The sequence below is a fragment of the Bombus vancouverensis genome, chromosome 12 (genome assembly GCF_051014615.1).
Source record: "Bombus vancouverensis nearcticus chromosome 12, iyBomVanc1_principal, whole genome shotgun sequence".
Lineage (NCBI taxonomy): Eukaryota > Metazoa > Arthropoda > Insecta > Hymenoptera > Apidae > Bombus > Bombus vancouverensis.
Genome location: NC_134922.1, coordinates 9618288 through 9640659, shown reverse-complemented (window position 1 = coordinate 9640659; position 22372 = coordinate 9618288). Strand labels below are relative to the sequence as shown.

The window sequence follows — 22372 nt, the reverse complement described above, 5'->3', positions numbered from 1 at the left end:
CTAGAAATACAACCGATAAGACTTCGAAGCTTTCGTTTCTCTTTCTCCTCTCTCTCTTTCTCTCTCTCTCCCCTCCTTTCTCTCTTTCTCTCTTTGATACGAAAAACGCCTTAATCGTCGTGTCAGTGCTTCGATGACCTAAATCTTCGCTCTTATTGAAATTCCAAACTTTTGTGAAACGTGCAAAAATCAATACTTTGCAATCAAGCCACATACCTGTACCTCGAATCTTTCATCTTTTATTTCCTAAAACGATACATCTTTTGTGAAAGTATAAAAATATGACGATATTCGATATGTCAATGGACACGTTGGAAAGTTTTACAAGTAGTCGACTAGTTTCCAGTCGAATGAAATTCTTGCGTAAAGATTTGTTTCGAGGCGTGGAAGAAAAATGGCGATCGCGAGTGTCCCCGCTGCGATGCCGCAGAGGTGTCCGCGACAATAGACAGCGCCGATATATCGCGGGGGAAAATCGCGAGCGTAGCGCGACGACGACGTCGACAACAGTCCGAGCGAGGCTAATGAGTCAGTAAATTGGACCAGCTTAGGCCCTCCCATCTGAGGCCCGCACGCTGGTTCTCTCTTCTCATTGTCAGTGTGACTCATTGGCTTCGTGTGCGACGGTTCGGCCTACGGATTCAATTGCTTTAAACGCTTCTTTTTGCCAATTTTTGCTTCCGCCCGCGTAGTGTCAGTGTCAGTGTCACACGGACTCTCTGGAGACGATTCGAGAAAGTCGCTCCTTGGAGGAAAACGGTTCTGCCCTTTCCACTCAATTTTGCATTCTGCACGCGCGAAACAACTTCACTAACAGAACGAAGAATCCTCTATGGACGACAGATGCGATCGAGCGTGTACACGGAAAGCTGACGAATCTACATTTTCTCCGTGTCTCGACTCCGATGTATACCCACGACCAGGCTACGATGATTCCTCGGCGTGAATATTCTCGGTTACCTATCGGTCCATAGTTCTCTCGAAAGCTTTCCGACTTTCCTGTTCGTCATTTCGATAAATTCCGTGGATCATATCTGTCATTCTCGAGAATGATTTTCACGGTTTCCGCGCGATTACGTAATCCCTCTGGCTCGAGGAATTTCAAGCTCGGAGCAGCGCTCTGAGTGACAGGAAATTTATTGCGACCGATACCATTATCGACTCGCGACAAAAGACAATTGTAACCTCTTTCTCGGTCAGATTAGTCGTCGAGTTCCGAAGGAACGTATAAACGATGGCGAATCAGGCAACGAAGAAGGAGCTCCGGGAGGAGACCCTTCATTATCATCCAGACGGTAGCGAAGAGGAAGTGGACAAAGAATGGGAGGAATTTACCAGGCTGATGGCGAAATTACGAGAAAATCGCCGAAACAGGCCGCACAGGTATCCAGCCGTTTATCTTTCCTTCGACTGTTCTCGTGAAATTGCACGGACATTGAAAATCCACGTATACACGTAGAGTTCGAGCAGATTTCAGATATAATTCGCCTACCTCTCCTCGTTATGGGGTCCCTTCTTCTTTCGTGTTCTCTAATTTGGAATATTTTATTTTCTTTTTGTCAGACCCTCGCAAGCTTTTTATCCGTGTCCTCCGCCAAATGCGGACGAGGAGCAGCAGGATTTCGATCCCTTCGATTACATTAATACGATTGTAAGCGATCTCCCTGACTGATTCGTTTAATGCATCGTGGAGATGTTACTTATGCATGCGTAGAGAAGAGAGACAATGTACTTCGCGTGTAGGAGCATTAATAAAACTCTTCCTTGTCGATTTAAGTTCGTCGATCACATTGCATGAATCGCATTCTTCATTCGATACTGTACAGTTTTCCTGTACAAAATACGTACTACTTCTATACGTCGATGTTGTTTAAACATTCGTGGTTCTTCGCAGCTTTCGCTGGCGCGTCACGCTTTTCCCATAATGGTACGCTGTCTTTGACTGCTTCGCATCGTTAAAAAAGAAATTCCATCGAATCTGAAATAAGAATTTGGCAGGAATGTCGCGTGGAACGCGATGCCATTGAACCAGTGCCGGACAGATTTATAATTAAACCGTGTTCGTTGCTAGCAGACGAATCCCAGACGATTTAGGCGCCTGCCAATATCTCGAATTGCCTGCAAATGCGCGATGTGCTCACCACACAACCGTTCGATTGTTTTATTTTACCGACACTGTTTGTAATCGTCTCCATAATTCTCCACGCTTGCCATTCACGTTTCTTGAAGTTTCGTAATTATATTTTTCTATTTAAGATAGTACTCGTAAAGACTCTTCAGAAATATGAAACGTTAATACGAATGTACATATACCACCGCGCGTAATTATTCGAACGATTTCAAAAGTTAATTGATATCGCTTGGAAAATTTAAATTTGAGATAGATACGATTGCAATTAGTCATCGGTATAACAAAAATATTGTCCATTAGTGGCGAGAGACGCTCTTATTATGCAACGAAATTGAAATTAAATGTAAGACATTTATCGTTCGAATGCTCGCGAGTAGACTGGCGATGTTTACGTATTGATGGAAAATTTAATGTTGCAAAGTGCACATATATCCGATGCATGCAAGAATATAAATACAATAGGCGAAACAAATCTCTGTTCGAGTTCACCATTCCTTTGATTATGTTCAGAAAAATATGAACCTGCGTAAATATTCTACATCAAAGCACAAATGGGTTATGGAAGCAAATACCCGTTTTCAGCGATACAATATATCTTTGCGATCGCTTTAAGATTTTTTTTTTCTTGAATTCTTACGCTGGCGTGGACGGTAGCGCGACCTTTGAACGGTTGCCAAGTGGGCGAGAGACTACATTTTAAATAAACGTTTCGTGAGAGCAGTTTGCAATAACGGGTCACGATCCCTGTCAGCTCCGCCGTGCGACATCCGTCGATGCTACCACGAACCACGGTCTCTTTTTCCCTGCCAAACGTACCATCCCTACCAGACAGTTCCTTGCCCAAAAGCTTCACTCATGCGGTACACCGTCGTCTCACGTGACAAATCTCTGACAAATTTACCGCACAGCCTGAAACAGGTTTCACAAATGTCAATAAAATGTCAGATTCGCGGGAGTCGGTGGTGCGTGCACGCGGTCTGACCTTGACACGAAATCTGCATCATGGGACTGCTACCATCACCCGCAAGTCCATCGCGTGCATCTCCACGAAATTAGATGTGCGAAGACGCGAGGATACCAACACTCGGAGCTTCTTCTCCGGACGCTTTGGAGATTATAGAAAATCATCAAAATTCAAAAAAGAAAAATCTTTTTCGATTTTGAGGAGGGGGGGGGATACTTACATAAAAATTCATTGCGTGACATGGGTTTATCGATGTTTTAAATTGGAGGATATTGAAGCTCGGAGTTCCGTCTTTCGGCATTTTAAATATTATAGAAGATCGTCAAGATTAGCAATTTGCCCATTGTGCATCTTTCCCAATTCTTTTGAAATATGTAACAATCCACTGCGAAATACGCATTTAGTGGAGTTAGAAATTAGAATTCCAAAGACGCGAGGATGTTAATGTTTAGAATTTTCTCGATAGTTTTTAGAGTTCGTAGCTAATCGTCGAGATTAGTATATTGTTATTCTTTTTCTTTATTCTTCGAAGACACGAAGCGAATCTTGAAAATCATTAAATCACTCATTGTTCATTTTTATTCTTTTGCGCGTTTGCTCCGGATCGTTATTATGTTCGATACGAGAATCGTGTATTGACGTGCATGTTCAATTGGTGCATCGATTTTCATCGACACATTATATAATTGCCAATTCAAAGAAGAATACTCTTGTAAGAATTGAAAGACTCAATTCCCTTTTACACAACTTGCAACTAGTAGTCTCTAAAAAAACTTCAGTCTTTTATCAATCACGGTTAATGTTGTTGAATCGCTATAGTTACATTCATTTCTGATTCTCTCGCGTTCAATAATTTGCGTGAAATCCTGATGATTTTGCGTAAGCGCGTCTCAATCAGGTGATATCCTACAAACGGAAAAGGGTACGCCGACCATTGCAACGACGTCTTTCTAAGCAATGCCTTTATCTGCATGAATGAGCGCTTAAGGACTCGTTACGTTTATCCGACATGCGTGACCAGCGTGCAGATCTACTCACGTGACATACAGGTTCGATTCTACACGCGTACAGACCGCTGCATTTCGACCTGTGTGCACACATCACGCACACATTCGTCGTTTTCCTCTGGTATGCAGATGCACTGTTTCCGGGTGCAGTGTCTGCATCGCTTCGTTGCACTGGATTTTCCACGATTTCGATGGGAATCGGCTATTCATTCTATCGAACGAATAGTTTTTTTCTATTTAATTTTTAAATAAAGCGAGAATATCGTATGATGATATTTAATTGGATCTAATTGTAGAAAAATTACGCTTAAAGTGTCTTACTTGAATAATATATATACGCGAGCCTTTCAACAAGCTAAAACATTCAATTTATCAATATTTTTATTCGGATACATGGTCAGTGTTTTCTGTCTATTCTCAAAGAAGAAATGATCTACTTTTATAAGTTTATTTATCGTCAGATAACGTAAATGAACTCGATTGTTACATCATCGTTCAACTGCAAATATGTATTAATGTATGTGCAAATATAATGTAATGTAATGCATATGCAAATATGTATTTATGTATTAATGAAATATCGAAAGACACAAAAATACTCAGAATAATATACAAAAGCATATAAAGTATCCATGGTACATCATAAAATTAAAAATTTTTTTTTGTGCTATACGTATATATAAAATATATATTCGTATAGCACAAAAATATAAATTCACATAAATATTCGTAATCATCATCTTTCTCTAATTTGCAATTTAGAGTAGTTTGTAGTTGCTCGATATTTGGAGTTATTCATCAAGTCCACGCAGCTTCTGAGTGGGTCAATATGTATGCTAAAGATTATGTTTATTTAGTCGATGAAAATTTAACTGTTGCCAATTTTCATGGGTCATCGACGATAATTTTAGCTATATTTTATTGACTAAACGTTGACAGAAACGAATCGACCGCGCTATATCGGATACTCGAGAATCATAGCCGGCGCAAATTTTGTTTGTTGAGCGATAGTACAATAAGACGAGTCACATGCGTTGGAAATGTGTCACGTCGGAAACGCTACAATAAGCGGGGGCGTTTATCACTTTGTCGAGACAATTACTTTCAGGAGTTGTGCCAGTCGGTGAGCTTCTTTCTGGAAACGGCTCTCGGATGCTTTTGTAAACGGGGAACCGAATTGTATCTCGCGTGAAGCAATGAAGAATGACGCGAATAACTGTACGCGGACGAATACCGATGCAATTCTAAAAATACGAATTAGAGTAAATTGTAATTGCGTGTCTTAAAATTAGATTCTAAAATTACGGGCCAGCCATTAGAGACTCAAACTCCAAGGCGACTCGAAGATAATTTAGTAATAAATACGGTACCGTGACCCTAAAAGATGAAGGTAGCCTCATTAAAAACCTACTTAATCCTCTGGACTTCCAAAAAACCAGACTGAAATTTATAATTTCAATTATCGCTTTTAGGGAAGGATTCTTATCGGCTCGACGTTTGTCCTAGAATCAAGCAATTAATTGTATCGTGAATTCATTACGTTCAATTAATAAAATTGGGTTAGCGGCTGACTGCCCAGTGGAACGTGGTTGTCGTCAAATTCATGCACAGGATAGCTCAGGTGTCGACGATATTTCAATCCACAGATCATTCTGCCTCTATTACAGGGTCCTTTTTCTACGTGTAACACCTCTACGGTCTATCTTATGTAAAACAAACGCGATATTGTCTTGACGCTATAAAATAAGAATACAGTTTAACCCCTTGCCATATGATAACGATTCGCGCTCGTGACACGGATTAAAGATCAAATACGACGAAGGCTATACTTGTAGTACACGCAGTTGTATATTTTACGATTATGAATTACCGAGTGTATATTGCATATGTTTAACGCGTATAAGTTTAAAATTGATATTCGTGTGTATACATAACTTTTTTGGTAGACATTTTTCATATTTTGACATGTGTTATCTATTCTAAAGCAATTGCTCTTATTAATTATAATCCCGCTTTTTAAATTAAAGTACATCAAAGTATTTCCCATATTAATTACCTTTAAAACTTTCTTCTGCAAGGTAACTGAAAAGAATTACAAGTGGACCATTGATTCTTATCCATTTACGGGAAATTTGAAGATGCCAAGGTATATAAAATATACAAGGTAGATTACCTTGGTAGATAAGAGAAGTCTCTTTAATTAATCTGAAAAATTTCAATCTGGATAAGCATAATTCGTCGTTCATCCCACGAATCTAAAATCTAAAAAAATTTATTTTTCCAATAGCTGAGCAATATTTTTACAAGAAACGATCAGACGTATGCTACTTGCAAGTTGTTTTAATACAACACGTGCGTAGTAGGAGTAGTAATGATTGTTACATAAAACGTAATCAGGCGTAGGATTCGTAGTAAGCCGAATAGCAAATCGCGGGTTATTTCTGTCCGGTTTTCGACGATCCAAGAGGTTTCCAAACGTTCGATAAACACGGGACGTGTTGGACTTTTTCGACGATTGCGAAACCCGTTTTCGAAGACGCGAGGAATGGATTTCGTTTTTCGATTCGTTATGGGGAAATAGTTAGGGCCAGCTAGGGCCGTTTAATGGTTAATAGACAATAGAGCGCACCGTCGTTGATCGACGTTGGCCGCCGCTAAAAATAAGGATTTTGACTGTTGCCAAATTTCAACAAATATCGCGACTCATGTTCAAATCGGAAAACAGGTTCAGTTGTCGTTCGTCCGCAAATTCGCGTGCACGCTCTCGTCGGCAATTCGGCATATTTCAAACGTCCACAGGAATTTCTTAGAACCAGTTGAACGGCTATCAATAGTGAAAATATTCCCGTTTCGTCGATGGAAAATATTTCGCGAATGAATTTCGATGTGTTGAAACGCACTTTAAAGATCATCGAAGTCGACGATATAAAGAGAGAGGATTTGAAAGTTGAAAAGGAGGATCAGAATAAAATTGTAAATAAATTCTAGACGTCGAGATCGCATATAAAGATAATTTCTGGTAATTAGCGAAACTCGTTTGGCTCGTCTGTTTCTGGTTATTCGTTAAAGAAACAGATCATTAATCATATGGGACTCGCGAGCGAAAGAAAAACAATAGGAACGTGACAAATGACTCGCACGAAGCTTCTAATATCGATGGTAACCTGCGAAATGCTGCGAAATTCTACCAACTGCGAATTAAAATATCTTAATACACCAAGGTTGGATAGAATAGGCGTTCCTCGCGGCCTACGTTATTTCCTCGGTCTATCGTGTAACAAGTAGATCCTGGCAATCGCTTAAGGAAGAAAACAATAAAATCGTAATGGCCTGTTTACAGTAACTTGTCGCCAGAAATACCGGATATCGAAGTTTGCCAAGAGGTGAAGTGCGAACAATCAAGGAACCAGAATAGCCGGCTACAATTAGTAGATCTTCGGCGACTTAATGAATTGAAGTCGCGAAGAATCGATCGAAGAGAAAGATCGCTAGATAGATTAAACAGTTTATCAGATCGACTTAACAAGCGGAGAAGATGTACGATCGGTTGCCAGTGACCCGTAAATCTTTTCTGTACTCGAAGAATGCTTGGTCCGTGACTTAATCGGTCGATCTATCGAAGAATTCTGCGTCCCTTCCATTCAGAGCCAGCTCGAAGCTTTCAGTGGCATTTCATCCAGTTTTCATGCCGGCTTTCGTTCTGAATAGAGCCTATTTCGTCTGTAACGATAATTATCTTGTAAGTCAGAAATATTTGACGAGATTTTCTCCCGTTGTATCAAAAAACTAAGGCAAATTGTAGCAACTAATGCACCGAGTGTTCTCCACCTCCGTTGATCTTTCCCAATATCGGTATATAACGCTGATACGTCTTATCTTCTCGATCACTAATCAAAGTCATCGAACCGCGTGTAATTTGATTTTCTCCGTGTTTCGTTTGAAATTATTTTCACGCATTGTCTATTTTTAAACGAGGTCTAGGATCGCGACATTTAATTCGTCGCGAATGTTTTACAATGTTCTCGTACAATTCACGGTGATTCGTCGTGTTTTCTACGATTCCAGAGTTTCAATTGTCCCAGTCTTTAAGTCTTTACCTACAAATTAATTTCTTTGTTGTTTTCCTTTTGATTTTCACCTATAACACATTCAGATATTACAATAGTTGTAACAGTTATTTATATTGCAAAAGGATATAAAATTTGTCCATGTCATTCACGCTTGCGTAAGTGTATTTTTTTCTTATGAATTAGCGCACGATAACGCGTAATCTTCATCGCTATTGTAATCTCGTCGTTCACGTGTACGATCATTATCATTGATGAATATTGACATTTTTTCTTGTCAAATGATACGCAGATTAATATCTCCTAAAAGCGCATCGTTCATACAATCTAATATTTTTTATAACGATTCTCATTTTCTACACAATCGCTTGATTGGCGAAAAATCAGCTTGCGCACGATATTTACAATTTTGTTAGTTTGTATGTAGAAAGAGTGTATTTTGAGTAAACAAGCATGATAATAGCACGTAAACAGTGGTAACAGCAGCTCAGATAAATCACTACTGAAGATGACGTTTTTAAATGGATCAAAGCTACAAAATCCCCAATTCGCGTCATGAATATTAAATCGATCGAAGACAATCAGGTGGATTTCATCAATTAGGCAATCATTCGTCGTTTTGCTGGTTCGATCGTGAAGTTTCCAAAATGCACGACCCAGTGTCGTGATCGATGTTGAAATTTGTTTGAAGTAAAAAATTCTCCAGTATATCAGAGTACTTCGTAGTAGTTCGTAGATTCTGTGAAGATTAATCTATCACGAGTAAATAGCTCGATCAAAGGTTCTTTAATTGGTAGACAATCGTGGACACTAAATATTTTGTATGTATAGCACTTTGTTTACAAAACTTATTTCATTCGTCGTAAAAGATATATTGCATCGTGTTTTCTCAGAACCTTGATAACATTCATATCGATGATGCGTAAATTTTGTTTAAAAAATGTCGATAACATATTGTCTCGCTGTCGGTGTGGAAATTCTGTTTAAAAAACGAGAAGTTGGAAAGGAGAAAAAAGCTCAGAGTCGATGAAAGATGGTGCTGCGTTTAGATGTATGGTCGCTACACGAAAGACCTGGGTGAGTACGCAAAAGAAGAGGCACGAAAGCTGAAGTACCACGACAAAGCGCGGAGAAAGTATGACAAGACTAGAGCGGAGGATCTACGAAAGTCGAGGAGAGGACCACTATGCAGGAAGTTGCTCGCGTTATTGGCCTTCGCCTGGAAGCACACTGGAGCTAGATTAGGCGAAGACTGGGTCTTCTTGGCTCTTCTTGGTATAATCATGGCGCTTATCAGTTACGCCATGGACCGTGGCATTTCTATGTGCAACAACGGTCAGTTGAATAAAAAGAATTAATTCTTTCGATCTCTAGCTTCGATAGAATTTCGAAATTTAAAAATGTAGAGAAAACCAGAAATTGTGGTTTTGAAAGAAACATGTCTCGGTAAAGTCAATTTAATTCTTGCGATCTCTAGACTCGATGGATTATCGAAATTAAAAAAAGTTACGAATCAACGAATGCGGTTTTGGAAGAAAAAGTCTATTATAACCAAGGAATAGTTCTTTTTTTCTTTTTTTATGTAGAAGTAATTTTCTATGTTGAAACTAGCCATTAATTTTTTTTCTCAGAAAATTCAATCTATTTCAAAGCTTCGCAATTTTCCATGCCATTAATTTATACGCGTCTATTCTGATAAATCAATTCGATGTACGATAAAATCAAGGTCTCGTTAACCGTATCCTTCTTCCACCAGCCAGGATATGGCTTTATCAGGACCTGACGCATCATCCAGCGCTTCAATATCTCGCCTGGGTGTCTTTGCCAGTTTGCTTGATTCTCTTTAGCGCCGGATTCGTGCACATCGTTGCACCACAGAGCATAGGATCAGGCATTCCAGAGATGAAGACGATTCTACGCGGAGTGGCCTTGAAGGAGTACCTGACCTTTCGTACTCTTGTAGCGAAGGTTAGAAACAAGATTCGATTTCCATTGAAATGTATCATTACCGCTATACGTTCCCTTTTAACCAACTGACCACTTCCGAATTTGATTAGACATTTCCATTTCTTTTGATTAGAAAATTTAATGCTTTTGTGATACGACAATTGCTGACTTAGTCACTAAAAAATAGTTTCGCAGAAGACACGTTAATTTAAATGTTGTAATTAAGTCATTTTCAGTCCATGTGTATAGTCTAATTTCAACGAAAATGATTTATTTCTTGATTTTCGATGAGGTTGAACCTTTCTTATTTGTAGAGTAGATATATTGAAAGTATAAAACGCATGATATAACAAAAGAAATAAGTTTACTATAAAGATGTGCATATCACGGCATCGCAATATCTCCTATTGAAACAAGCAACAACACTTCATATAAGATAATACGACATAATTAAGATACATAAATAAAATTCTCACGAAGATTCCCAATCACTGTATTAAATCCTCAATCTCCTGGACTGAACAACAATCTGATATTCAATAAATTCCTATATATTCATCGAATTCCTATTTTCCTTGAAGCTTCTGCTCTGCATGTTTTCGAGCGTCGGTGTAGAGCCACCGTAATGTCTAACAGGTGATAGGTCTGACTGCCACATTGGGCTCTGGTTTACCGCTGGGCAAGGAAGGTCCTTTCGTGCACATCGCTAGTATCGTGGCCACGCTTTTATCCAAATTGGTCACCAGTTTCCAAGGAATCTACGAGAACGAGAGCAGAAACTGTGAGATGCTCGCAGCAGCCTGCGCTGTTGGAGTTGCCGCCTGTTTCGCAGCACCGATAGGTGGAGTTCTCTTCAGCATCGAAGTAACCACCGTGTATTTCGCCGTTCGAAATTACTGGAGAGGATTCTTCGCAGCCGTATGCGGCGCCACGATGTTTCGATTGCTCGCGATCTGGTTTCAACGAGAGGAAACGATTACCGCGATGTTCGCAACGAATTTTACTATGGACTTCCCCTTCGATCCTCAGGAATTGTTTGTATTTGCCTTGATCGGTGTTGGCAGCGGTCTAGGAGGTGCTTTCTACGTCTGGTTGCATAGACAGTATGTGATCTTCATGAGGAAGAACAAGAGTATGAACAGCTTCCTGCAGAAAAAGTGAGTGATTTCTGATTGAGACGTTTCTGACAAAGATTTGAGATACAGTAATGCTTTGTTAACTGGACGTGAATTAGGACCTTTTCTTAATTATCGAGGATGGCCCAGAATCTAGTATCATTCATGATTATTAGAACCGTACAGCTTTTATGCTTTACTTCGCCTCTGCTATAAATGCTAAGAAGATGCTAGTTGCTACTGTTGATATTATACGTACAATTCTTCGGAACATTGATCACTGTCTTGATTACATTACTGGTTAGAAATTTTCATTCTTCAGTTGAAATTAATCTGAGAAGCTGGCGAGGATAAAGATAGCCAGTTAACGAAGCAAAGTTCCGTCTAGTTAACTATATTAGTACTTAAATAACGGTAATCCAAGTATCGTTCACGGTTTCACAAAATTATTCCAGTCGCTTCTTGTATCCTGGAATCGTCTCCCTGATCGTGTCCTCCGTGTCTTTTCCCCTGGGACTAGGCCAGTTCATGGCCGGTGATTTAAACACCCACGATCAAGTTTACGGTCTGTTCACCAATTTCACTTGGACCAAACAAGAATTAGGAGTAGAAGAAATGAACATGGTTAAACATTGGTCTACCATATACACTGATGTGTTCATCGGTTTAATTAGTTTCGTTGCATTCACGGTAAAATATCCTTAGTCAAATAAACTCGTCGCGCCTTTAGAAGAAGTTCGGAATGAAATTAAGAGCTTCGTTTTCAGTTCATCTTTTCGATCATAAGTTCGACGGTTCCCGTGCCATCGGGAATCTTCATCCCCGTGTTCAAAATCGGTGCTGCATTAGGCAGAGCTGTGGGTGAAGCCATGGCTCTATGGTTCCCCAATGGTGTTCGATATGGTGGTATCATAACTCCTATCGTACCAGGTAATTTGGAATTTTCCCAATAAAACGAGAAGTTTTTAACCATCCGGCCGCGGGCGATTTTCATATTTTTCTGTACAAAATCGCATCCTATAGGTTTATCATAAGGGGATTTTTAATGCAGTAGGAGCAAAAGTCAGAATAAACGATGAAAAAGGAGATAGTTTTTTCTATTAACCTACATCTTACAAACAGCATGGTTCACCGAAATTAACAGAATATGTATGCAAATCGTGATTTCGACATCGTCCGCGACTGGAGCATTGAAAGTTAGAAGCTCGACTGAAAGAAATTGTTCTTCAGGAGGCTACGCCACCGTTGGAGCAGCTGCATTTTCCGGTGCTGTGACCCATACAATCTCTGTGAGTGTTATCGTGTTTGAGATGACTGGCCAGATTACTCACATTGTTCCTATAATGATCGCCGTGCTGATCAGCAACGCCATCGCTGCGCTTCTTCAACCCAGCATATACGACAGTATCATTCTGATTAAGAAGCTGCCATACTTACCAGACCTACTACCTTCCAGTTCAGGTAATTCCTTAATAATCTTTTGCTAAATCCTCTGCATCCTTGATAACCTAAATCCATATATTTCTGAACTTTGCTCTTACTATTTTTAACAAGCTTCCCAAAGGAAGTTCCATAAGGAGGTAATAAATTTATTAAATATTATCTCTCTATATGAATCAGGATTTAGGGAAAAAAAATTAGTACGAAAAAATCTTGTGTGCTATAGGCATGTACAATGTGTACGTCGAAGACTTTATGGTTCGTGATGTGAAGAATATTTGGCACGGAATTACCTATCAGAAATTAAAGGAAATTTTAAAAGAAAACCGCAAGTTACGTGGATTTCCTCTGGTCGATAATCCTGATTCTATGATTCTGCTCGGATCTATCCAAAGGTTGGAATTAATCAAACTGATTGAGAAACATATAGGACGAGAGAGGAGGCTGCAGGTAGTCATCGTAGTATGTTATTTCTAGAAATAATTAATTCTAAGTTTCCGTCGGTGAGATCTGTGGATTTGAATTTTCCATTCAGGTGGCCCAGAAATGGCACAAAGAGGCGGAGGAGAGAGCTCGAGAAGAAATGGAACGTCAGTTAAGGGACCAGGAAAGAACAAGGAGACCGTCCAGGTTCGAAGTGATCCCGGCACCAGATATTCTTAAGATGCAGAGGCAAAGTGTTAACGATCTAACAATGTCTCCAAACAACGCTGCCGCTCCTGACCATGTAAGTCACGCCTACTCGACGTCAATGGTCACGCATAATTGTGTACATTTACTCAATTAACTACGCGTGCTGGTCACCATGCAGCTCCTTCTTCTCGTTTCACCGTATCTCTCGCGTGTTATTTTTCAGCACACTTACCATTCCCCGGTATTTGGGTCACAACCGAAGAAATCGATCTTAAAGAAAACCAATTCCTTCACGTTGAAAGGATTCAGCCCACTAGTCAGCCCCGCCGTTACTCCTTATACCACTGTCACTGGTGCGGAGAGCAGGTAAGAGGAATTACCTTTATATTTGCAGAATGAAAAAAATGAAAATGAACAGATTTAAATTGACTAAACTAGTCAAATTTGAATTTTCTTTGCTCGTGCGTAATTCATTTAACTAAAATATTATTCGTACCTCTTGCGACACAGGCCACAAAGAAAAAATATGCGTTTCTCGTTTCTTAACACATTGTTGCAATTTCAGAATACGCCTTGCCTTCGAGGCGATTTTTCGCAAGTCAGCCACTTTGCAAGATGTAGATCCAGATCCAGAGATCGGATCTGGAGGTGCTATCAGGCGTGACAGTCAAGACGTACCTCCTCATACCCCGATGCTGGCACCGAGCCCCGCCACTTCGAAGAAAGTACAACTGGTAAATCTATGTATTCTTCTTGACTATTCACGTCTGAATACATAACGTACTTTCTATGTAATGAAATAATTTCTGTATATGACCAGCCTCGCGAGAGGGTAATAGACATGTCAGCAGAGGATCAGAAACGGTGGGAAGAAAGTGAAATGATGTTGGAGGTCGACTTCTCGAGGTGTCACATCGATCCAGCGCCGTTCCAATTGGTTGAGCGAACGTCTTTGTTGAAAGTCCACAGTCTATTCAGCATGGTCGGAGTGAATCATGCTTACGTGACGGCTATTGGAAGACTGGTTGGGGTTGTAGGATTGAAAGAGGTTTGTCCGTTAATCACAGAAACATTGTGTTTATTCCTTCCATTGACTTTAAATGATCTTTTTTTTCTTGTTGTTCAAAGCTGAGGAAAGCGATAGAAGACGCAAACGCTGGAATCTTGCCTATGCACTCGGAATCTCATATAGGCGTCTCGACATCCAGTATCGCGAAGAGCGAAACGGACACGGAAAGCAAGAACGTCAGCACGATGAACTCTATCGTTTCCGTTGATTGCGAGAAAGTTGAAAAAGTCTGAGTGAAGGAGGGAGAAAAGGAGTGAAAGACGTGGGAGAGAATGAGCGAGAGAGAGATAAGTAGAAGCAAAAATGTGATAGTCGTATTGTCAGGATCGGCAATATGACCCGAACGAGAGACGTGTTTTCCTTTTATTTTTCTTTTTTAATAAAATATTCCCTTTCTTCCGTGAGCGTAGAATACTCCCCGTGAAGTTCGAGCAACAAATCGTACTCCTAGCCGCTTGCGTAGTTACGCTCGCTTTTGAACATCTCTCGTACTTAATCTCGGGACAAGACCATCGTGCAGGGCGAACAATTCTCAAGGCTTTCCACAACGTGACAGGCGTTCGATATCGAACGTGTCGTCCTGTATTAAACTTGAAAATTGGTAAACGATTTGGCAATTGTTGCTTGTGGTTTTCTCTGCGCGTAGAAGGAAGCTTTCGGTACCGAAGATTCGTATCAGGGTCTGTCAAGTTTTCCTGCTTTTTTTCTTTTAACTGAATTCCTTTTTGCACGCGTGATTCCTTTTCCGATTATCCCATAATCATGTAGAAACAGAGAAAGGGAGAGAGTGAGAGTTACCACATGCGTATTTGAGAATGAATGGTTGTGACGCGTTAATATAACTCTTTGACTTGGTGATATCAGTGCTCAGAGGAACATCCTCCTGTCCAATGGCTTGGACGCGAACCATGCCTTGTTGAAATGTTGAAGCTTCTCGAGAACTATGTATGTATTTTAAAACGTGGTGCTCCAATGAATCCCGACGAATGGTTTCGCCTTTTAAGAAATATGCTGTGAATCGCGTGTCTGTATTTAGTGGCCAGCAACGCGAGTCATAAACGTGATCACTAATGTATTATGTTTTAAGGAACCGGGCATACTCTGCAACTTGTGACAAGCGTGATTTTATCGAGTTAATTATTTAAGAAAGCATTCGTGGCTCGCGTTAAGTGCTCCTGTAGTGTCTAATTTTATGACTATGGTTGTGCCAACCCTATTTATTGTAATCTTTAACTCTAAGTACATGAAACTTATTAAGTCATGATAGGTCTATTCGCACGAACGTGCTCAAGAGGATCTTCTAAAAGATTTGATTAAATTTTGCAGTACTGTGCGCATAGATTATTTTTACAAATTAAGATCAACTTATTCGCCTTGCTGTTCTGTTATATTGAACCAAAGGACATACGGACAGCCTAAATCGATATTTTCGTTGCCAGAATTTATTTGTTTCAGTTGATGAGACACCCGATATCGCGTTTATGATAGTAGATTATTTTAACAAGAACGTAGCGTAATTTTAAACGATGTCTTAATTAATTGTTGTAAAGGTATCTAGGACCAGAAACTGGATGTTCTGTGGATTGATACGACGGACCGGATATTTGTGAATATTAATTTAAGGACAATGTTTGAGTAGGGCATTTTACATTCCATCTGACAAATATTCTCACGATGCATCCCATTTTATTGTAAATTTATTTGCGTTACACGTCATCGAAGCTTTATGCAAAACACTAATCGCCAAATATAAGTACACTGTACAATCGGGAGAAGACATTAAATAATTTATTATATTATATACATATTGTGCAGTTGATATTCTTTTTAATATCGCAGTTTGCAGTTTTCAAAGGGAACATTCTAATTCCGAAGCTACTAATAAAGCAATAATCAAGCCAACAAAATGGAAATAACTGAAAAATATAAATATGATGTGACAAAGATATATCAACTGTTTGATATAATACATGTCACATAACGTCCAAATCATTTCCATCAATGAGTCAAAGATCCGATATCCATCTCTTGAAAACCTCAGTTTATTTTACTTGTCCAAGGTAAACCAACCATGTAAGCATTTTGGCACGGGGCCAGGAGTATCGAAGATGGCTCTTGCGATTTCTGTAAGAGTCACGCTGTCTAGAATCAGCAATCCAACGCGTGTCTCTTTATCAGACCACACAATAGAACTGAGAACCACGCCATCGTCCTCGTTCTGAAATATTGAGATAAATATGTAAATCAGATAGTCAGTCAGATAGTCAGATGTAAATGAAATAGTCATTTACTTATAGAATATCTTTTGTCGATTCTTTATAATCTTTATTCTTTTAGACATCATAGAAATTTTAGGATTTCAGATCTCTAGATCTCTTACCTTGCCATTAGGATCCGGTACAAAAATCGGTTCACTTGGATAAACGTTTTTTTCGCACCAAGTTTTCCTTGTTTTTTCCAAGATATCTACCTTGATGATCTATAAAAGAATATTTTTCATACCAGTAATTGTAACACAATATACCAAAGTTTATACAAAAAGTAAAATTAGACGATGTGTACCGTTCCGGGATTATCCAAGTCCACGTCACTAGAAATAGCATAAAAGTACCGATACTCTCTTCCAAGACAGGAGTCGTAATTAAGACGTGGCGTTTCACAGCCCAAATCGCAAAGAAGTTCTGGTTTTACAAAGATACTACCATTGGCGAGCTTATGAGCGGTTGCTTTTCGTTGAAGAATATTCTTATAATCATTCCTTTTGCCCTTGTTAGCCTCCTCGTCATTTGTCGACATTTCAACGAACTCTGAACTAGATTTACTTTGACATCTGACAGAGTCGCCTTGGAAAGACTCCAGACCTTGGTTCACCGTTTTTGCGGTAATCAAATTATATTCCAATGGTACATCCAACTGTGGACGTTTCATCGGTAATACGAATCTCAAAGGCCTGCCTCGAAACATTTTGGCATAGTCAGGGTTCTTGTGCAAATTCTGCAATCATTCAAAAACATGGATCTAGGATCCATTACCACCCTTTAACTAACTTCATCAAAATTATATATCACCTTCATTGCATCGACAAATAGACAATCTAACATCTTGGCATCGCGATAGCAGCAGACGTCCAGTACCACGTAATCACGATCACGTGTTTCGAATTGATTGATGATATGGAGATAAAAGAACGCCTCTGAAATAAACGTCCTCTCCAGCAATCCGGTATCTCTCGAAACCACGTGTATGAGAGTCTGTCACGATAAAAAGAAGATTATATCTCTTCACGCTCTTCTATTAAAAATTAAGAGAATTCTTTTACAGACTTGACTTACGTTCTCCTTCTCGTACCACTTCAAAGCTGCGCGCATTGGTTGTTGTTTCATTTTGCAGGATACAACGGTGGCCAGAGACACTGCTAATGGTTGTTCTATGATAATGAAATAGTTTTCAGTGATACCAAAGGTGTGCATGTAAGAAGGATTCAGTAACCATCGAGATGGGATACTGGCGACGATGATGGCTTGGTCGAACATAGATAATTCCTTCTCCTCTCCTGAATCGTCTGAACAAATTAATTAAGAAGACATTATTTTACCAATGGTTTCCACTCTGCGGATTTTTATGCATTTATGAAAAGTCGAACGATGCAAAGATGTACAAAAATATATAAAATATCCAAAGTGAGAGTACTCGTTGTGATACACAGTAAGTAAATACAAATTTCTGCTTCGACTTCATTCCTTCAGTTGAATTCATTGAAATATGAATTTGCATAAATATCCACGTTTTAATTATTAGCTAGAAATTCAGGCTAACTCTAACCAATGATCATTTGATTGGGTGAAAAGCATACGACATTGTATAGAGGTCCTCTTGGCGTCACGCTCAGTCCCAAATTATAAACGGTGCCATCGTTCATTACGTGAGGGTGAGACGTATGGTTCACAATTCCAACGTAATCTGACACGTTTACCTGCGATCATTAAATCGACGAATAAAATTACTCACAGGCGATCACGATCATAATCGTGCAACCATCATACAGTCATCATAAAGTGAATTATAAAGCAATGCGAATATACATGCATAAGAATCACTACCTTGCCTGTAGTTTCCAAAGTTTTTGAATCGATACGATGAATCACAGCCGTTTCCGCAAATGTGTAATACTCATCACCAAAGGGGTATACAGATATCATAGAATTGTCAGAGTCATCTTCAGGTTTGAATACCGCCGCGACCCTAAACGAAATTTTATCAATACCTATGTTCTTCGAATATATATAAATTTATTAATGTTTTATTTAAATCATTTGGTACCTTTGGAAAATACTTCTGCAAGGGTCTGGTACTGCTTTCGTGCCAAATTCAGTAACCACTATCCTTTGGGCAGCATTGTTCTTCTTGTACACGTCTGTCTGAACGAATCTGCATTGGTACGTCACTTTCCCATTAGCAATTGCGAATCTATTTTTTCCAGAAGATGTACGAAATTATTCGAATTATACTTTAAAGATTTCCACCTTTCGTGGATGCAGTATGAACGTTACGTGAGGCTTCCGACCTCAGATTATAATCGATAACAATCAGCTATTATTGCTTCGTTAGTGCCATAGAGATCTTTTTCAAGGTCTGGGTTACGTATTGAAGTCGAATAGTTATGTAAACTGTATATTTTAAAAAATAATTTCTATCATTAAGAAGCTGTTGCAAACGTTATTAGACTTTTTAAAGCTAATATCTCAATCTATTAATGTTTCTTCTACCACAAATACATACCGGTGCAATAAAGCTGAGCTATCAAACAGGTGATTGAAGCTGTATTCTCCGACTTGCAAGCTACCCGGTCCGTTCCTCAACAAAGTTCCTTTCAGCCAACTTGGTATCTTCCCTATCACTTCGCCAATTATGGGTTCGATCACTTCCTTCTTGCAAGATCTCAACCAGACAGACGCGTCACAGTTTGGAAAATAATTCGTCTTCTCCTCCTCCAATTCGTTCTCACTGGTCTTCAGACAGTCTTCGACATCGTACAACTAAGATTGAAGTTATATGAGATGAAATTTTTTACTGCGTTTAAAGTTCGAACTTTTGCAGCTACTGCTGTTCAAGACAGTTTAAAATTCATCCGAAACTTGAAAGATATTTTCACTGTAGAAACTGTATACTCGTGGGAACTTTTGACAGCGTTAATCATGTTGAAAGACAGGCTTGGAGTAAAATAATAATTTAACGAGACCCTGGTGCGGTGATAGATTAACTTGGACGAGGACTTACTCGAAACGATGTCTTGGACAATTTCATTCGTTTCCTGCATAACAGGTCGTCGAGTCCGTGCAGTTTTACGGAAGAAAAATCATTTTCCGATCGCGATCTATTAAACGTAGACGATTTCATAATAACTTTCGCGGATACTAATCCAAGCTAATCCGACAGAAATAAAGGGCTAAGAGCGCACATGAACTTTTTCCACGGTCACAGAATATTTTTAATCAATTTTGGGAGGCACGTATCGGTACTTCAGCGTTAAGTTTCATCCTCTTCGTTTTCGTCTGATTCTCTCGTCAACGGGTCTAGGATCGCTGACAAAATCTGATAGACCCGTTTGTGGGTGAAATCCATCGTTTCTCTCGGGGCTTCGACGAACGAATGACATTGTTCCGATAATCTGCTGACCTTAAAATGTAGTTTCTCCCGTGATCCAATTACCAGCACCGGTTGCTCGAAGCCCCACGATCAGTCACGTGTACTTCACCCTTGCCCAACTCCTGGCAATCCTTTGACGCACGTGGTTAATTGACACGTGACAGTTTTCTCACCAATTACCAATGGAAGATTCGTTACGATTCGTTTTAAAATTAAAGTGGAACGATTAATGAAATGAAAAGGAGTATATCTCGATTTTATGTATTTATTTATTTTAAAATGTGTATTTTTTATTAGTCATGTAGAAAGCGTTGGTATTTGTGTTATCGGCGATCATTTGTAGCGATAAAGTAGATTCTGCGGTTTGTTGCTAGATGGCAGTCGCACTGAAATCCATGTTACGTATAGATTCTTAAAATTAGTGCATGAGTCGTAGATAAAATATAATTTATGTCAAGGAGCTCGCTCACATTGGAATATTCATGAATCGGGAACTAGGCGAATAGAAACAGAGTTTTTTTCGATCCTGAATATGGTAACTATTCTCCTGTGTAGAAATAATCGCTTAATACATTAGATATGTGTTCTCCATCGAGGAAGTCGTTTTCTCACAAATAGGCAAGAAATTCTTCGGGAAAATGTCTTAACCGCGTGAAATATCTCGTACGTTTAATTTACGTCAAATCATAAATGGAAATATCGCTTTCTATATTATTGTATTAAGTTTAATACCAGATTAATGCCATTCTTCATTGTGTACTCGTGACTTTTAATTAATATGTACGATATACATATACAATGATAGATGATTCGATAATGAAGATATATACTCTTTGTAGATATAGGAATATAGAAACGTAGCGTAATATCACGAGAGGAAGCCATTTCCGGACAAGTAAACTGTGTCTAATTTTTGTCGGATACTTTTCAGCATATGCGCAGCCGTGTATATTTACCATTTGTCATAAAACACTAACAGTTGATATTTAACGAATATGATTGAGTATTATTTCATAAAGTAAATCATAAACATTTAAAGGAAAAAGTGGCATATATCTTTCCTTCAATTTATTTTGTAAATTCTAACAATGGATGAAGTCCAAAGGATAATAATTTTTAGCAAGAACTTAGATTAATAGTTCCTAAAATTAGCAATACAAAGCGTGCGTGGAAATGCGTAATATACGTAATCAATTTTGAGCACTACTAAGCGTTTCTCTCTCACTTGAAGTAATTTTTATTTTTCCTGTCTATAAATTAAGCCTGCGCTCCGTTTCTATATCCCTGAATCCGTGGTATTTATTTAACTTTGTCGTGAATGTTCATGAATCAACCGTAAGAAACGCGTGACCGATTTGATGCAACCATCTTTTTCGACAGGTAACACTATCAACGTCTCTATTACCGGGAACAAGGTGGCGATGCTGCAGTCCAGAACAGATGGCTTCTCTAGAACAATTGAGTTCTTAAGGAACTCTGACATCCTGCGTCGCGTTCTTGTGACAAACTTCGTGCAAATTTTATTCCATTGGCTGATTGCCGATCATTTTGTTACTTTGGCCTCAGGCCAATATTATTCGCGGAGCTAGTTGTGGTTAAGCAAAATGTTGCCATCAGAAATGTTCGACAACATATTTTTCAGGCGTTCGTCCGGAACCTTCTCCTCTCTGGTATATTTCTCATTATTGAATTATTAATTTTTGATATTATAAGTGATAATCATATATCAAACTTAACTTCCATTGAAAATCCATATACAGCGATGAACGAAAGCATTTTACGAGAAAAACTAACCTGTGTTAATCTTAACTTTTGTCCATCGCTGTAAATTTTTAATTCGTTTATCACGTGACATACAATATCTTTTAGGAATATCGGGGAAAAAGAAAGACAAAACAATTTAATTTGTTCTTACCAGTTATTACTAGCAACTTTCTTTAAGATTTAAATTGGTAGTCAACAAGACGCAATGAAGTCACAATGATTCTAAGCCACCATCTAAGAGTTAATTTATTCCGTGACCATCTTTTCAATATCGCCAGTCGTTTCTCTCAGGTATTAGCATTCTATGCATATGCATGTAGTCGCATATATTTGCAGCAGAGTCTTGTTCGCCTTTAGACAGAAACATCAACGATGCAGTAAAATAGTAGTTGGTTAAATAGTAATTAAAGGCTGATATCAAAATCTTTTTTATGTTAGATAGAGATTTTAGATCAATTTCAAGGATGAACTTCCGCTTTCTGATGAGCACCTGTTTCTCAGATAAGATAATACTGATCCGAATCACGTGCATCATTAAGCAACTAGAGATATGCTTAATGTTTAACTGTAATTCATATATTAGCGGATG

The 22372-nt window shown here is 39.0% G+C and overlaps 2 protein-coding genes and 1 long non-coding RNA gene across 9 annotated transcripts in view; 2 read left to right on the top strand and 1 right to left on the bottom strand.

Moving 5' to 3' along the window:
* ClC-a (chloride channel protein 2) overlaps positions 1 to 16178 on the top strand; it is a 33649-nt gene extending 17471 nt beyond the window's left edge. For 2 of the 5 annotated variants that reach the window (XM_033331556.2, XM_076623279.1), the window contains exons 2-13: positions 9219 to 9504; positions 9926 to 10137; positions 10753 to 11273; positions 11687 to 11921; positions 11999 to 12161; positions 12462 to 12692; positions 12898 to 13121; positions 13207 to 13398; positions 13528 to 13670; positions 13870 to 14038; positions 14125 to 14352; positions 14433 to 16178. In XM_033331556.2, coding sequence (XP_033187447.1) covers positions 9219 to 9504; positions 9926 to 10137; positions 10753 to 11273; positions 11687 to 11921; positions 11999 to 12161; positions 12462 to 12692; positions 12898 to 13121; positions 13207 to 13398; positions 13528 to 13670; positions 13870 to 14038; positions 14125 to 14352; positions 14433 to 14606 — 2778 coding nt within the window. In that variant the 3' untranslated portion in view covers positions 14607 to 16178. Of the gene's footprint in view, positions 1 to 594; positions 1384 to 1563; positions 1652 to 6167; positions 7842 to 9218; positions 9505 to 9925; positions 10138 to 10752; positions 11274 to 11686; positions 11922 to 11998; positions 12162 to 12461; positions 12693 to 12897; positions 13122 to 13206; positions 13399 to 13527; positions 13671 to 13869; positions 14039 to 14124; positions 14353 to 14432 lie in introns of those variants that run through there. The other 3 variants (XM_033331554.2, XM_033331555.2, XM_033331557.2) reach the window with 3 other exon arrangements.
* On the bottom strand, positions 16040 to 21541 carry ninaB (neither inactivation nor afterpotential B). 3 transcript variants are annotated; one of them, XM_076623282.1, is made up of 10 exons: positions 21425 to 21541; positions 19153 to 19409; positions 18694 to 18840; positions 18474 to 18615; positions 18196 to 18346; positions 17697 to 17935; positions 17442 to 17624; positions 16936 to 17367; positions 16754 to 16852; positions 16040 to 16591 (listed from the first exon to the last, which is right to left on the bottom strand). In XM_076623282.1, exons 1-10 carry the CDS (start codon positions 21500 to 21502, stop codon positions 16421 to 16423), a joined length of 1899 nt encoding a protein of 632 aa, XP_076479397.1. In that variant the 5' UTR covers positions 21503 to 21541; the 3' UTR covers positions 16040 to 16420. The 3 variants fall into 3 exon arrangements, with proteins under 3 accessions (XP_076479397.1, XP_076479396.1, XP_033187452.2); XM_076623281.1 differs by lacking the exon at positions 21425 to 21541 and adding an exon at positions 19651 to 20050; XM_033331561.2 differs by lacking the exon at positions 21425 to 21541 and adding an exon at positions 19651 to 20045 and having other exon boundaries at positions 17706 to 17935.
* LOC143303439 (uncharacterized) lies at positions 20346 to 22193 on the top strand. The gene is made up of 3 exons (XR_013059714.1): positions 20346 to 20554; positions 21400 to 21689; positions 21889 to 22193. It is a non-coding gene; the product is annotated as an uncharacterized LOC143303439 (long non-coding RNA).
* Positions 22194 to 22372: the final 179 nt, after the last annotated feature.